The following is a 15378-nucleotide window of genomic DNA, read 5'->3' as shown; positions in this document are numbered from 1 at the left end:
AGGACTGTTTTCCATTCTTATTCATCTTGTGCGGAGCCCACACTCAAAGGTGTTGAATGAATCTGCTACTATGGGGGAATTCTGGAGTGCAGTAGAGTGATGTGCTCAGGGGAAGCCTTATAGAGGCTGAGCAGTGTTTTCAACTGTGAGAAACTCACAGTTTGGCAGGGGGAGGGGACCGGAGAGGGAGGAAGGAAGAGCTCAGAGGCAGCGAGCAAATCCAGACACACTGAGGCCGCCACTCAGGGTCCTTCATGACCTTCTCTTCCTGGTGTTGCCTTCCTAACCACTGCCAAGAACAGCTCTTTGTGGCCTCCTCATTTCTGCCCATTTCTTTCTCTTTGGACTGTCTTCCTCCACGGACTGGCCAGTCTGAATCCTCCTCCTACTTTGGGTCCAGGTGAAGGTACAGGAAGCCTTCTGTGACCCTTCTGAGCTCACTCCTTTCTTCACGAAATCCAGCAAGAGTATTCACAGGTCTGAGCCCCGGGCTCTTCACGTTCAGAGGAAGTGAGATACAGCATCAAAGAGTCTTCAACCTGATGTAGCTTCCACATGAGATCCTGAGGCTGGACTAATTATGTACAAAAGAATTTGAGGGAACTGGCCCATGGAGACGGAGTTTTAGCACTGAACTGAGTGGTATAGAAGTGCTGTGCAGAGTAAACTGGGGGCCCTGAGTCCTGCATCCCAGTTCAACTCCTCTAGCCAGCTAGTGGGGTGTCTTTCAGCAGTCACCTGGTTTGTGATCCTCAGTTCTTCCCCTGTGAAATGAGGGGTTTGTGCAAGATGCTAGGATTCCTTCTCTCTCTGTAATCTGCAAGATGACAAATGTTTGAGTGCTTACACCAAATAGAAAGTAGTGACTGGTTAGCTGGAGGGGACGGGGACCAATGGGAGAGCAGTAACTGATGATAACTAGAAGGACTGATCCCTGAGGACTATAGGATAGAGAGGAGAACAAGTAGGGACTGGTGGAAGACCTGTTTTCCTGGTATTACCAGCACAGTCTTTCTGGAATACAATGGACCCTCCACAAAGCCCCCCCTGTGTACAGGGTCTGTCAAGCCTCATGTACCTGTTGTCCCTGATCCTCAAAGGAATAGTCTTCTGAGACTCTCTCCTTTATTTTTTTTAATACATATTTTATGTATTTCAGAGAGACCAAGAGACAGAGACCAAGAGTGGGGAGAGGAGCAGAGGGAGAGGGAGAAACAGGCTCCCCTCTGAGCAAGGAGCCCAGTATATGGCTCGATTCCAGGTCCCTGGGATCTCGACCCAAGCCAAAGGCAGACGCTTAACTGACAGAGCCGCCCAGGAGCCCCGAGACTCTCTCCTCTTTTGTTCTCTGGTTCCTGAATTTCTTGAAAAAGCACATCGAGTCTCTCATCAGCAAGCTCTGTAGAAGGGGTGAAGGGGTGATGTGTTTTAGCTAACCATCATAGGATGCATCCTCTTTAATTTCCTCTTTCAGTCACGGACTTTGGCCAGCCTGCACGTGGAGATGTGAGAACACCACACTCACCTTTTGCCAGAACAAAGCAGCGTCCCAGCCTGGATGGCTTCAGCAGAGGGTCAGCTGCCTCTGTCCTGGCTTTTCAGAGGCTCTGAGAATGTCTGCCTGCCTAGCATCTTGGGTTGCAGGGAAGGAGGACTTCTCTCCCTGTCTCTCTCTTTTTTCCCCATTAGCCTTTGTTTTCTCTCATTATTAAAAACAAAAGTTACTGCAGGACGAGTTTCAAAGTATAGGAAAGAATAAAAAGATTATTTAAAAATCTCTAATTTCTACTCCTCCCATGACCATCAGTATTAACATTTTTCACTACTTTGACTAAAATAAAAATACATAAAATAAAAAAATACAAGTATTTAGACTAAAATAGGATTTTCTGTTAAAATGTGTTCATGACCCTGACCTATTTAAATAAATGGTTCAATTTTGGGAAAATTTAAAACCTCTTATGGAAGTTTTCAAACCTGTGCACGACTAGAGAGGAGAGAACATTGAGCCCCCAAGTAATCCAACCCCAGCTTCGGGAGACGAAGAAGACCTTCTTTAAATGACCTGTTCTCTCCGTGGTAGGCTCTGGGGCCAGAGCTCAGAGAGAGAGTGGACAGGATAAACATCACATAACAGTGATGTTGGAATTATTAGGACTTAACCAAAGAGGTTTTAAGGATGGCAGGGTCCTGAGCCATGTGGGCTTCAAGGCCCTGCGTATATGGACACACAGAGTCATGGCTGCCTTCCTGCTCCGACGTGGCACCACTGACCCTCTCTGTTTGGTGGTGTTTACGGTAGTCCTCTCCCCAGGTGTGCAGATGGACTTCTATTGGCCCATCAACGTCTGTCTGCACCGTGCCGCTGTGGTTGGGCCCCTATGGCCAGGACGGAGCAGTACTTGGCCCGTGATGCTGAGCCGGACTCCTGGGCACGCGGGTCCTGACCTTGGTCTCATCAGCATCTTATTGCTGAGTGGGAGCTAGGTGGGGTTGGGGGGGAGGGTGGAGCTGCTTTTTCCTGGCTGGCTTTGTCGAACTGGTTCTGCCATCTTCCCACCGGCAAGAGAAGGGGAGGGATCGGGGCTGAAAAGTCCAGTAGGAAGTGACTCCTTGGGGTGCTTTTGCATCCAGACTCGGGCGCTGCTGCATCCTCTCAATGGTGGGAGAAAGGGCTGCTGGCCATCCAGTCTGGGGGCTTGGAACAGCCAGCATGTGTGCCGAGCCTTGGGTATCAGTCCCGGGGCCCTGACTGCCAGATGCTGCCTGTGGAGCTTGTTTGTGTGGGGAGACTTGCAGCGTTGGTTAAATATGCTCAGCGAGCTGAGACGTAATAAAATACTTTGCCTTCAGGACTGACAGGCTTAACCTTCTGGCAGGGGCAGGGCGGTGGGGTGGGGTGGGCAGGGTGCTGGGAGCTCTCTGGCCTCACTCTTCCCACCTGCTCCTCGGCCCTTCTTTCTGGCCTGGGGGGTGGGAAGACAACTCTCACTTTCTGGCTGCCAGGTTCCAGTGCTAGCTTTGTTCTCCCCCAGAAGGTGGTAATGGTATGGACAGGATTGTTTTTAAAAGACCTGGGAATAAAGGAGATATGGAGAGTTAAGTGTCCTGAAGCATGTGACCATTTATTGTTCTACTCTGTGACTCCGGGTCACTTTGCTGATTTGGGCCTCAGCCTCCTTTTCCACCAAAAGATGGGTTAGATTGCACGTTCTCAAATTCTTCCAAGTCCAGGGGTGGAATTCCTGGTATGCAGGGAACCAGGCTGGTAGTCCGTATGCACTTTTAATTGCCCACAAGGCTGTACCTTGTGTCCTTTTCCTAAAATGTGAGCATGGTCAGAGGGGTATACATGGCTCTGCCCCTAGAAACCGCCAACTCTGTGACTCAGGGGTGGGGGGGTTGCCACTTTGTAAGGCTGGTCAAAACCCTGATGAGAAAGGGATATAATGCCTTAAGTCGGATTCCCTGTGAACAGACGTTGTGACAGATTCCTGTGGCAGTGATTTATTGAGGGACTGCTTTCCAGAGAAAACTAAAGATATGAGGGAAGCAGGATAGACTAGGGGAAAAAATACTAGAGATGTGGTTCTAAAAGTTTTAACCTCAGTCTGATCCCACAGGCAGCTCCAGAATGTGAATTGCAACTCAGAGGTGGTCCCCTGCCCCTCCCCCCACCCGCCAGGGGAAAATGAGCTGGATCACAAATCCCCTTCCATCAGATAATTATTGCCTATTGGACACCCGCCCTCCAAGGGCAGACATAAACTCCTGGGTGAGGCAGGTCTCTCTGCCAGGGCCAGGCTTCTGAGAAGGGCCCACGTGTGGGCCCGTAGCAGCCAACACACATGGTTAATGAGGCATGGGCGCACCGGCAGGTAGAGGCCACCTGATGGAGGAAGGCGGGGTAGGGGGGACAATACAGGATTTTCCCCATCCGGGCTGGGGAGAGCCAGCTAGGGAGCAGGGGAAGAGGCCGGGTGGGAGAGGGCTATTCTGAATGTAAATCTGGAGCACTTCTCGGTCCTGGGCAAAGAGGGACTGTGGATGGCTTGGCATCTGCAGGGAGAAGCTCAGATGTGACTTTCCAACTAGGCTGACATAACTGATGATTGCAGAAGAAGTCAGGTTAATGGTACATTTGAGGAGAGGGAAGCAAGGGGCTTACCTGGAGGCTGCTGGCACAGTTACATACGCTGGGAAGAGAAGCCATCGAGAGTTCCCCTCACAGTTCATAGATGTTTCGGTGCCACGCCTACACAGGGTGGTGGGAGTTCGTTCTGAGAGGGCATCCCCAGTCTCCTTTCTCTTCTCCTGTGTCCCCCGCCGTACGGCATTCCGTCATCTTCACTTTTTTCTCCCTTTCGTTTCCCCTTCATAATGAACCTGTTCTCTGCTTTTCTGGCCTCTGCTGTCTCAGCCAAGGTAGTGTCCTAGATGGTCAGGTGACTCTTTTCTCCGAGGGGTTCAGCGCATCCTTTCCTGACCCCCTGGACCCGATCAGATGCCCCTGTGCATCCCTGCCCGGTGTGGTGCCTTCGTGCCCGCAGCTCAAGGGCACGTGTGTGTACTGACCTATTTAATGCAGGTCCCTGTTATCCTGGGATTCACCAGGGCCAGGGCCTGTGGCTGTTTTGCTCAGTGTTTATCCCTAGCACTTAGGAGACTGTCACAAAGTATGTGATCCACAAGTTTGTGGAACAAAATGTGGCCCTTCAGCTCTGCAGTGTGAACTCCAAGGCCCTCAGGGCAGTAGAGGAGCTGTCACGCTCAGGGCTGGGATGAAGCAGAGGCAAAGGGAGGCCATCAGCCGGGGGATGTCTGGTGCGCTGCCCTCGGGGAAGGTGGTACTTGGTGGAATCAGCCTTTGGCTTCTGTCCCTTTTCCTTCCCCATGCTCGCCCTCCCTGAGCTTCCTCTTCCTGGGGTGATCACCGGGGCCACGGATGGATGCTTTTGCTGAGATGAGCAGCCCGGTCCTTTCGGCAGCCTCGGGTGCTGGTTCTACCCATGTCTTGACTTGAGATCAGTGGGTGATTTCAAAGAACTCTCCTTGGGACAGAGCCTCTCAGCCTGGGGTTCTCAACTAGAAACTTGTTTTACCCCTCAGGACACTTGGCAATTCCAGAAACACCTTTCGTTGTTACAGCTGGCGGAGTGCTTCTGGCATCTAGTGGGTAGAAGCCAGGGATCCTGCAAATGAACCCCACAGGTCAGAATTATCCGGAGTTACCCCATGACCAAGAATCATCCAGCCCAAGATGCTAGCAGTGTCCGGGCTGAGAAACCCAGCCGTAGGCCAGCCCAGGCTTGCCAGCGGATGCTGTCTCCAGCCTGGGAAGCAGCTGTGTCCCACAGATCCTCTTTTTTCCTGAAAGGGCCCTAGAATCCACATCCCCTTATCCCCAGTTCCGGCTCATTCAGACTCCTTGGTCAGATTTGCTCTGTGAAAGGCGGGTACATAGAAGAGGCCCCTCAGCGTTTCTTCCAGAGCCCCGTGGAACCTTGATAGAGCCCTGCTTCCAAGAGGGAGGGCCGAGCTCTGCATCTACAGCTTCAGTCCGGGAGAACCACGGGAACCCCCACTTCACCTCGCTGCCTCCAGGCTCCTGTTTCTTTTCAATCCTGTTCCTCCCACCCCACCTTCTACCATTTCCCCCAGTCCTCCAGAGATTAATGTGATAATTGCCATGTGTGCCTGTTTACGCAGCGAGTGGGTGTGCTCCCCAGCCCCAGTCAGGCGGGTTCCCAAAGGAACACATCTCACCGTGTCAGGACTGGAACCCGCTGAGCTCTCCTTGGGCGGGTGGGCGGCCACCCCCGACTGCTTTCTCTGTCTGTCATCACCCCACCGTGGGCACGTGTGTGTGTGTGTGTGTGTGTCGCTCAGGGAGTCAGCAGGTGAGAAAGTCAGACATCAGCCAGCCTGCCGGTGGGTCGAGGGCCTGGGCTGGGTGGAGAATCCGCGCCCTCGCTGAGAGGACATTGCCCCGAAGAAAAACGCTCTTCTGTAATGGCTGCCAAAGAGTAGGTGTTGCATGAATGGTGGGGAATGAAGATCCTCCTCTGGAGGGAGGAGCCTCGTTTAGCCTCCGCTGCTCCGAGGCATCAGGCTAGGCAGGGGAGCTTCCACTGTGAGACTCTTGGGCCGGAAGCCAGTGGAACGTGTTCCGGAAGCTGCAGGTCTCCCTCCCCAGCGTCTTGCTCAGCGCGCTTAGCATGGCTGCCTCCAGACGAAGGCACCGCAGCCCGCTCTCCTGAGGGAGGAGTCGCCAGGGAAGGTAGAGCGCGATGATGCCACCGGCGGGGAGCTCGTCGGAGTCCCAGAAGCAGACGGGTTTGGAGAATGGAGCAGAGGACAAGGCCTTCTCACCTCGGCAGCCTTCCTCCCTTCCCCCTCCCGCTGTGACGGGGACACATGGCCTCTTGAGAGAAAACAGAACAGTCCCAACTCGGAGGTCGCACTGGCCACTTTCTCCTTGGCCTTCCTGACTCCCACCTCACGGGACTTAAGGACGCTTGCTCACTCCAGCGTCGTCGGTTACTTTCTTCTTTTTTAAACTCAAAAGACATTTGAGTTGTTGTCTCTCCTACACCGGACAATTTTAAGGTTTTCATAATGATGAATCAGAAAGGAGATTGAAGTTCTAATTAGCATCAGAAAGAATCTTGCCATTTTGTAGGAGGGAAACTTGAAGTCCTTTGCCCCCTTCCTGCTGAGTTATGTGCCCGTGTCCGGCTGGATTTGTCCTTGATCCACATACAGGCATGTGAGGTGAGGGGGAGGCCTCCTGGTGGGGAAAGGTGGGAGGGGAGTAACCAGGAGGAAGCCTGAGGGAGGGGAGAAAGGTGTAGAGAGGGTGCGGCAAGTCTATTAAAAGGTTTGTGAATAATCTTGGGGAGCTGTCAAGCTGGCTTTTCCAGAAGAATCTTTATACCATCAGTCATCCGTAACAACTCCCCAGGGTACAGTGCTGCTGGGCCTGGTGTCCTCCGAGCCTTTCTTTTTCTCTTTCTCTTCCCTTCTCTCCTTTTTCTCATCAAACAGAGCCTGGTGCCATTGTGGGTGACAATTTTTCTTTCTTTCTTTTTTTTTTTTAAATTTCAGCATAACAGAATTCATTGTTTTTGCACCACACCCAGTGCTCCATGCAATACATGCCCTCCTTAATACCCTCCACCTGGCTCCCCCAACCTCCCACCCCCCGCCCCTTCAAAACCCTCAGGTTGTTTTTCAGAGTCCATACTCGCTCATGTTCATCTCCCCTTCCAATTTCCCTCAACTCCCTTCTCCTCTCCATCTCCCCATGTCCTCCATGTTATTTGTTATGCTCCACAAATAAGTGAAACCACATGATCATTGACTCACTCTGCTTGACTTATTTCACTCAGCATAATCTCTTCCAGTCCCGTCCATGTTGCTATAAAAGTTGGGTATTCATCCTCTCTGATATAGGCATCATACTCCATAGTATATATGGACCACATCTTCCTTATCCATTCGTCCGTTGAAGGGCATCTTGGTTCTTTCCACAGTTTGGCGACCGTGGCCATTGCTGCTATAAACATTGGGGTACAGATGGCCCTTCTTCTCACTACATCTGTATCTTTGGGGTAAATACCCAGTAGTGCAATTGCAGGGTCATAGGGAAGCTCTATTTTTAATTTCTTGAGGAATCTCCACACTGTTCTCCAAAGTGGCTGCACCAACTTGCATTTCCACCAACAGTGTAAGAGGGTTCCCCTTTCTCCACATCCTCTCCAACACACGTTGTTTCCTGTCTTGCTAATTTTGGCCATTCTAACTGGTGTAAGGTGGTATCTCAATGTGGTTTTAATTTGAATCTCCCTGATGGCTGGTGATGATGAACATTTTTTCATGTGTCTGATAGCCATTTGTATGTCTTCATTGGAGAAGTGTCTGTTCATATCTTCTGTCCATTTTTTGATATGATTATCTGTTTTGTGTGTGTTGAGTTTGAGTTCTTTATAGATCCTGGATATCAATCTTTTGTCTGTACTGTCATTTGCAAATATCTTCTCCCATTCCGTGGGTTGCCTCTTTGTTTTGTTGACTGTTTCCTTTGCTGTGCAGAAGCTTTTGATCTTGATGAAGTCCCCAAAGTTCATTTTTGCTTTTGTTTCCTTTGCCTAAAAAACAATTCAGACAAAGCTTGAGGGGAATTTCAGAATGAATAATTCTGGGGGATACATTTTAAGCAGGAGAATATTCTTATTCAAATTGTGGTCGTGTATTGGTTAGTTGACAAATACTTCATGTGCCGAACCCTTCACTAGGTACCATGTATAGAAACACGGACAGTTAAGGTTCTTACCTTAAGGTGGGTTAAACCAAAGCCAGAGCGTTCTCAACAGATGGATAAAGAGACACTGTCTGTCATTGTTTTTTTCTGGCAGAATTGAGAAGTGTTTTCCAGACGTTAGGCCCATGAGGAGAGTCCTTTTATCCCTGCATTTCACAGGCTGTATTTCCTCATATGTTAAAACCCCCTTCACAAAAGGGGGTTTCGTAATCCAGGAAGTATATGAAATGATATTAAAGTTAATAATGTTTCAGGCTAAGGGGAAAATAGAATCTGTTTTGTTTCCTAAGTTTCTTTGGTTACAGAAGCTCATTTCCCACAGAACACATTCACACGGATGACTAGCAATGAGGAGAATGCGATTTGGGAAATGTTCTTCACTCCACAGCATCTTGGGCAAATCATCCCCCTACTGAAATTGCTTCTCGCCATCCTCAAACTGTATGTAGTTCAGTCACTCCTGGGACCAAAGGCGCCTTAACAGCACGTTTCATGATTGCCATGGCCGGTGCCAACTCAGACGTACTGGCAGCTGAGCTCTGATCTGGGTACCAGGAGTGGACTCCGTCCTTGCTGCCAAAGAACGCTGGGGGGCGGGGGACACTGGCTAAGCCATCTAGTGGATGAAACTTGTTGGTCTGGTGCACTGCTGGTGAGCCATCCAAGCTAACCAGTCTTTACAAAGTGTTGGATTTGTAATCATGAATAAAGATAGAGCTATTTATACAAGGGTCATGTAATCCATCCTTCAGCTTATAGAAGGACCATGTCTAAACTGTCTCAGAAAAAAACAGCTTCCTCTGTTCATTAAAATCTCTTGTGGCTGGCCCTCAGTGTCTAGCTCTTCTACATCTTTCTGATAATCAGGAGCAGTTTTCTCTGAGGTCCGGTCCACATCTTCCCTGCTTGCATTTAACTGACCAGACCCGGTTGAACTGAAGAGTTAGATCTTACACACACTGAAATCGGCAGATCCCACCTTTGCCCCACCGTTCAGCAGGTGTTTGTTTTTAAGTTATATTCTGCTTCATTTGCAGTCATCTGTCTCTGAACAGTGTGAGGGCAAGACGAAAGACACAAGTTTGGTGAAAGAGGTTGCCTTAAAAGTCATTTTTTTAAAACATTTGTTTTTACTTATCTGACAATGTATTTTGCTATTTGTGAGGGATTGTTATGCTGGAATAGAATCTTGATAGGCAAATATTTTCTTTTAGCAGTTTGAACATATCATCCTATTGCCTTCTTTTTTTTTTTTTTTTAAAGATTTTTATTTGTTTATTTGACAGACAGATCTCAAGTAGGCAGAGAGGCAGGCAGAGAGAGAGGAGGAAGCAGGCTCCCTGCTGAGCAGAGAGCCTGATGCAGGGCTCGATCCCAGGACCTTGAGATCATGGCCTGAACCGTAGGCAGAGACTTTAACCCACCGAGCCTCCCAGGCACCCCTTAAAAGTCATTTTTAATGGAAAAATCTACTATATGGTGATAGCTTCCAGGATCCGTGGGAAGCTGTAATCTGCAGATATTTGAATGGGAGGCAGAAAGAAAATTAGATAATTTTTTAAAAAGATTTTATTTATTTTTTTGAGAGAGAGAGAGAGAGCGAGCATGAGAGGGAAAAAGGTCGGAGGGAGAAGTAGACTCCCGGTGGAGCCAGGAGCCTGATGCAGTACTCGATTCTGGGATTCCAGGATCATGACCCGAGCCAAAGGCAGTTGCTCAACCAACTGAGCCACCCAGGTGCCCCGAAAATTAGATAATTTTGAGAGAAAAGATAGAATGCCCTAGAAGTCCACAGAAAGCGTGAGAACAATGAGTCAAAATACGTTTGCAAAGTTGAGTAGCAAGAGGGAGAAAAAGGTAAATCACAGGGACGAAGCAACACTTTTGCCATAGAAATTCTGAGTTCAGATCTTAATTTTACTAATTTAGCCTGTGAATCTTTGGCATGGCATTTGACTTCGATGGCTTTATTTCTCCAGTGAACTGAGAATGAAAAGCTTTTAACTGTTTCAAATGGGTATTAAGGTTTGCATGTGAGGGGCCTGTGGGGGTGGGAGGGATTTCAAAGTCCTGTGTATGTAAAATGCAATTCAAGGAGACTATTTAGAAAGACTTGGAGTTGATATTATGGGGAGAGAGAGTCAAGGTGAGGTTTAGTTGAGAGGCTCGGGTGTTAGAGAAGAGTTTTCAAAATGTTCCCAAACTGTTTCTAGTTCCTAATAAGACACCGTTCCAAGAGTTGCTGCCTTGGCTAAGCCATGTGGTATAATCCTCGCTCAACCCCCCACCATCCAAGGGTCTCGTATCTCACTTATAATATAAAAATCCAGAATATGAATTTCCAAGCACTTTGACTTCACTGTGTATTAGTGTTAGAGAGAAAGGGAGGGATTGCTCTTTAGATTTATTCCTTGTTCTGTCCAGAGCCTTGCTGGGGCCAAGCCTGAGCCAGCTCTGTACTATTGGACTCTGATAGAAGAAAGCACGCCAGAGCCGAGGGTAAAGGGCTGAGCAGGAATTGGCTGACACGAATGTCCCCCAAGCAGCCCTGTCAAGGCTTTCACCAGCATCCAGGGACTAGACTGATGGCCATAGCTTGCCTCTGACTTTTTGACAGTTCGTCCAATGTAGACTGCAAAAGCTTGGAACCGACATCACTAAACACTATAAAACCTGTAATTGTTTCCATGACCTTGGAGAAGTACTTGACCTCACTGGATTTAGCTATCTCAGCTGTTAAGTGAGGGTGTGGGAGGATTCCTACTCAGGATATCACGCAAGGCTCATGCAGGGTCATTGACTCTGTACATGGTGGAACAGGAGTTAACCCACAGTAACACCAAGTTGGGAATGAAGCCGGCCGTGTTCATCGTATTGACCTGTGCTTGTTATATCGCCATATATGTGAAGCTTCAGGAAGGGAGGTCTTCTCCTGGCAGATGGTTTTGGTAAAATATTAAGAAACCATTTTTCTTTCTTTCAGACCAATGATGCCTTAGGAGCCACCTGGAACTGGCTGTACTTCATCCCCCTCATCATCATTGGATCCTTCTTTGTTCTCAACCTAGTTCTGGGAGTGCTCTCCGGGTAAGCCAGACTCTCTCCTCTTCACTTCTTTCCAACTGTGAACTAATGCTCCTGACCACCGACCGACTCATTCATTGAACATTCATTTGGAAGACATTTACTGAGCAGCCCCAGTGTACCAGTTGCTATTTCGGACGCGGTAGATGCGGTAGTGAACATTGTTCTCATCGTGTTTATTTTTCTTAGGCGTGAAAAAAATATTTAAACCACGTACAATATTGAACATGATATCTAGTGAGAGTTCACGTGTCCATCCGTCCTTTCACTCGGCAGTCATGGACCTTCTTTGTCAGTCACCGTGCTGGTTGTGAGGGATATAAAGTGGAGTAAGATGCAATCTTTACCCTCAAAGAGTATTGTTCTGTCATTTATTGAATGTCGAATCCCATATTTGTAGCTTGGATTAGCGTACCTCAGTCAGCAAGTATGCAATGTCCAGTGCATGGTGAGCGTTGCCAAGAGCACACAAAGTCTTCGGCATGATTCCTTCCTTAAGAAAACTGTACTTTATGGGGCACCAGAGTGGCTTAGTTGGTTAAGTGTCTGACTCTTGATTTCAGCTGGGGTCACGATCTTAGGGTCACAGGATTGAGCTTTCCATCAGGCTCTGTGCTCAGCATGGAGTGGCTTGGGATTCTCTCTCTCTCTCCCTCTGTCCCCTCCCCCACCTCTCTCTCTCTCTCTCTCTCTCTCTCTCTCAAATAAATAAATAAAATCTTAAAAAAAAAAAAAGAAAATGGTATTTTGTAGACAGGACAACACACTTAAAAGAATGAGGGAATGCAAATTCTTTTACTTACTAATGTAAGCTGTAAATCATTTGGTGGAAGGAACAAATCTATTTATTCTGAAGTTATCAGGAATGGCTTCATAAAGGACTGGCCTTTTGCTTGGATGTACAAGATGTAATAGGATAAAACAGAATATATCTGAGTGAACATTCCAGGAAGGAGAGCACCAAACCATAAGCAAAAATGAAGAAATGGGACTTATCTTACAGTGGGAAAAGATTGTAATGCAACTTAGCTTACCTAGGCTGAAATTTTACTTTGGGAAATGAAAAATATAAAATAGGGCAATAACAGGGGTTGATTTTAGAGGGTTTACATTTCTCTAAGCAAAACTGGACTTAATTTCTTCTCTGAGTGGCATAAGTTCTCCAAGCGGAAGTTAGATGGTGGTACTTCTGTTTCAACATAGTGGACTGAACCAAGTTTGTCATGCATTGTAACTCTACAAACACAGGAAAAAAAATTTTTAGAAGGGTATAGCGATAAGACAGGAGAGGAAATGACAAAAATGAGAGATGTCAACAGAAGTTTTGAAGGCAGAGAGTAAATGGTAACCGATCTAGTGGTGGGAAAGTTGAGGTTTAATGCCCTTTGTTGAGGAACGCCAATAAATAGCCAAAATGATTGTCCTTTAGAACCTTCCAAAGTCCTGGAGAGGCTCCAGGTATGTCTGAGAGATGAAGAATGGGTGGCACTAAAAATAAGAAGATTAGTCAAAAGTCCTCGTAAGGAATACTTTGATGCCTTCTGACCAACACCCTAAATCTCTACCCCCAAACACTTCTGACTGGTATCTGCCCTGCCGAACCGCCCACCCCAGCCAAAGACAGAAGACTTCCTGTCTCTTTGGAGGCTGAATCAGAAATTTGCAATGGCAACATCAGGTGCTTCTGAGGGTAGGGGTGATAGGTTTGTAGTGAAGTCCGCAAACTGAACATCATGCTTCCAGACCACATCTACTGTTGACTCACGGAAGTGGATTGAGCTGGTAAGGGTTAGTAGGATTCCTCTGTGGGGAAACTGTCCGTCTTAAGAATCTAAGTACGTTGATATCTGAGGATGGCCAGAGAAATAGCTCCCACCCATCACCCTCAGTGAGGTTCCTATTAGTTTACAATGGCTGCTGCAAGAAATTAACACAACTAGGTGGCTTTATTATTATGTTATGTTATATTATATTATATTATATCATATCATATATTAACTCTTTCACAGTTCTGGAGCCTAGAGGTCCAAAATCTGGCAGGCCATTACTCCCTGAGAGGGCTCAAAGGGAGAATTTATTTCCTTCCTCTTCCAGTCACTGATGACTCCCAAGTATTCCTTGGCTTGTGGCTGCATTACCCTGGTCTCTTACTCTGTGGTCACATTGCCTCCTTCTCTTTTGTCTAAAATCTCCCTGGGCCTCTTTCTTATGAGGACACTTGTCGTTGGATTTAGGGTCACTTGTATATTCCAGGATGACCTCTTCATCTCCAGACCCTTAATTTAATTGCATCCAGTAAGGACTCTTTTTCCAAATAAGGTAACATTTATAGGATCCAGGAATGAGGATGTTGATAAAATATATATATATATTTTATGTATTTTTTGGTAAGGGCATTCAACCCACCACACTCATCATTTTAGAAGCTCTAGCCATACACACAAGTTTCCAATAAGCCTTTTGAGACTTGCTCTTAAATATTAATGCACAGCTAGAGATTACCAGCATTTGAAGAAAATGTTCAAAACAAAAGACAAAAAAATAGTACATTAAAAAAAGGAATTAGATGGAATATCAGTGATGCAGGGAGCAAAAGACTTAAAAAGCATAATTGATATCAGCAGAGATAGAAGAGAAATAATTTTATCCACAAACTAACATTGCTATTTAAAAAAAGATTTAGCCATTAGGAAGAGCCCTGGGAATTAATGTAAAATAAATAATGTAAAATTTACATTAATGTAACATGAATTAATATAAAAATGTAAACATGTGATGAAAATAATGAGGTAGTAAATGCTTGGAATATGAAATTAATGAAATCACCTAGAAAGTAGAACAAAAATAAGAAAATCAAAGAGTTCGTCCAACATTCAACTATTAAGAGTTCCATAAAGAGAACAGGGAAGTGGAGAGGAAGAAATTTACAAAGAAAAATATTGAAAATATTTCCAGAATCAGTAAACACACATTGCCAGAGCAAAAGGTCTGTTGAAACGTGTGCAAGGATAGTCTTTGAGGGGGAGTTGGAGAACCTGGGCATCCATAATTGGGATGGTAGATAGGTAAGCTATTGTATGCATATCATGCCATACTAGGCAGCAATTAGGAGCAACAAATACTGTATACACATGGCAACATAGAATATTTTAAAAGGACAGAGTTTAGTGAAAACAAGAAGAAATAGCATGGTATAATACCATCCACATAAATAAAAAATACATGCATATGCAATACATAGTTTGTGAGAATGCTTTCAAATAAAAAGTATACATTGAATACAAGTTTCTCTTACTTTCTGAAAATAAAACATTTTTTGTTTTTATTGAAATATAATTAACATACAATATTAAATTAGTTTCAGATGTTCAGCCTGTTGATTTGACAATTCTATACATTACCTGGTGCTTACCATGATAAGTGTAGTCACCATCTGTCACCATATAACATTATTACAATATTATTGGTTATATTCCCTAAACTCTACTATTTGGCTTTGTGGCTTATTTTATAATTAGAAGTTTGTAACTCAGTCCTTTTATCTATTTTGCCCATTCCTCCCCTCCCCTCCCCTCTCAGGCAACCACCAGTTCTCTGTATTTAAGCATCAGGATTTTGTTCGTTTGTTCCTTTGTATATCATATGGTATTTGTCTTTCTTTGTCTGACTTATTTCACTTCACATAATACCCTCTAGGTCCATCTGTGTTGTCACAAATGACAAGACCTCATTCTTTTTTATGACCTAGTAATATTCCATTGCCTATGTATACCACATCTTCTTTATCTTCTATGGATGCACACTTGAGTTGCTTCCATATCTTAGCTATTGCGGAGAGTGCTGCAGTAAGCTTAGGGGTGCTTTAATCTTTTCAAATTAGTGTTTTTGCTTTCTTTGGATAAATACCTAGTAGTGCAATTAATGGAGCACATGGTATTTCTATTTTTAAATTTTTGAGGAATCTCCATACT

General features: G+C 46.1%; 1 protein-coding gene across 3 annotated transcripts in view; it reads left to right on the top strand.

The window, feature by feature from the left end:
* CACNA1E (calcium voltage-gated channel subunit alpha1 E) overlaps positions 1–15378 on the top strand; it is a gene marked incomplete at both ends in the record, with an annotated part of 378613 nt that overhangs the window by 226441 nt on the left and 136794 nt on the right. For all 3 annotated transcript variants that reach the window (XM_080824813.1, XM_080824815.1, XM_080824814.1), the window contains one exon: positions 11307–11410. In XM_080824813.1, coding sequence (XP_080680939.1) covers positions 11307–11410 — 104 coding nt within the window. The remainder of the gene's footprint in view (positions 1–11306; positions 11411–15378) is intronic.

Source organism: Martes martes (assembly GCF_963455335.1).
Source record: "Martes martes genome assembly, chromosome: 15".
NCBI lineage: Eukaryota > Metazoa > Chordata > Mammalia > Carnivora > Mustelidae > Martes > Martes martes.
The sequence above is the reverse complement of the archived record's forward strand: the minus strand, read 5'-3'. Positions and strand labels throughout refer to the sequence as shown.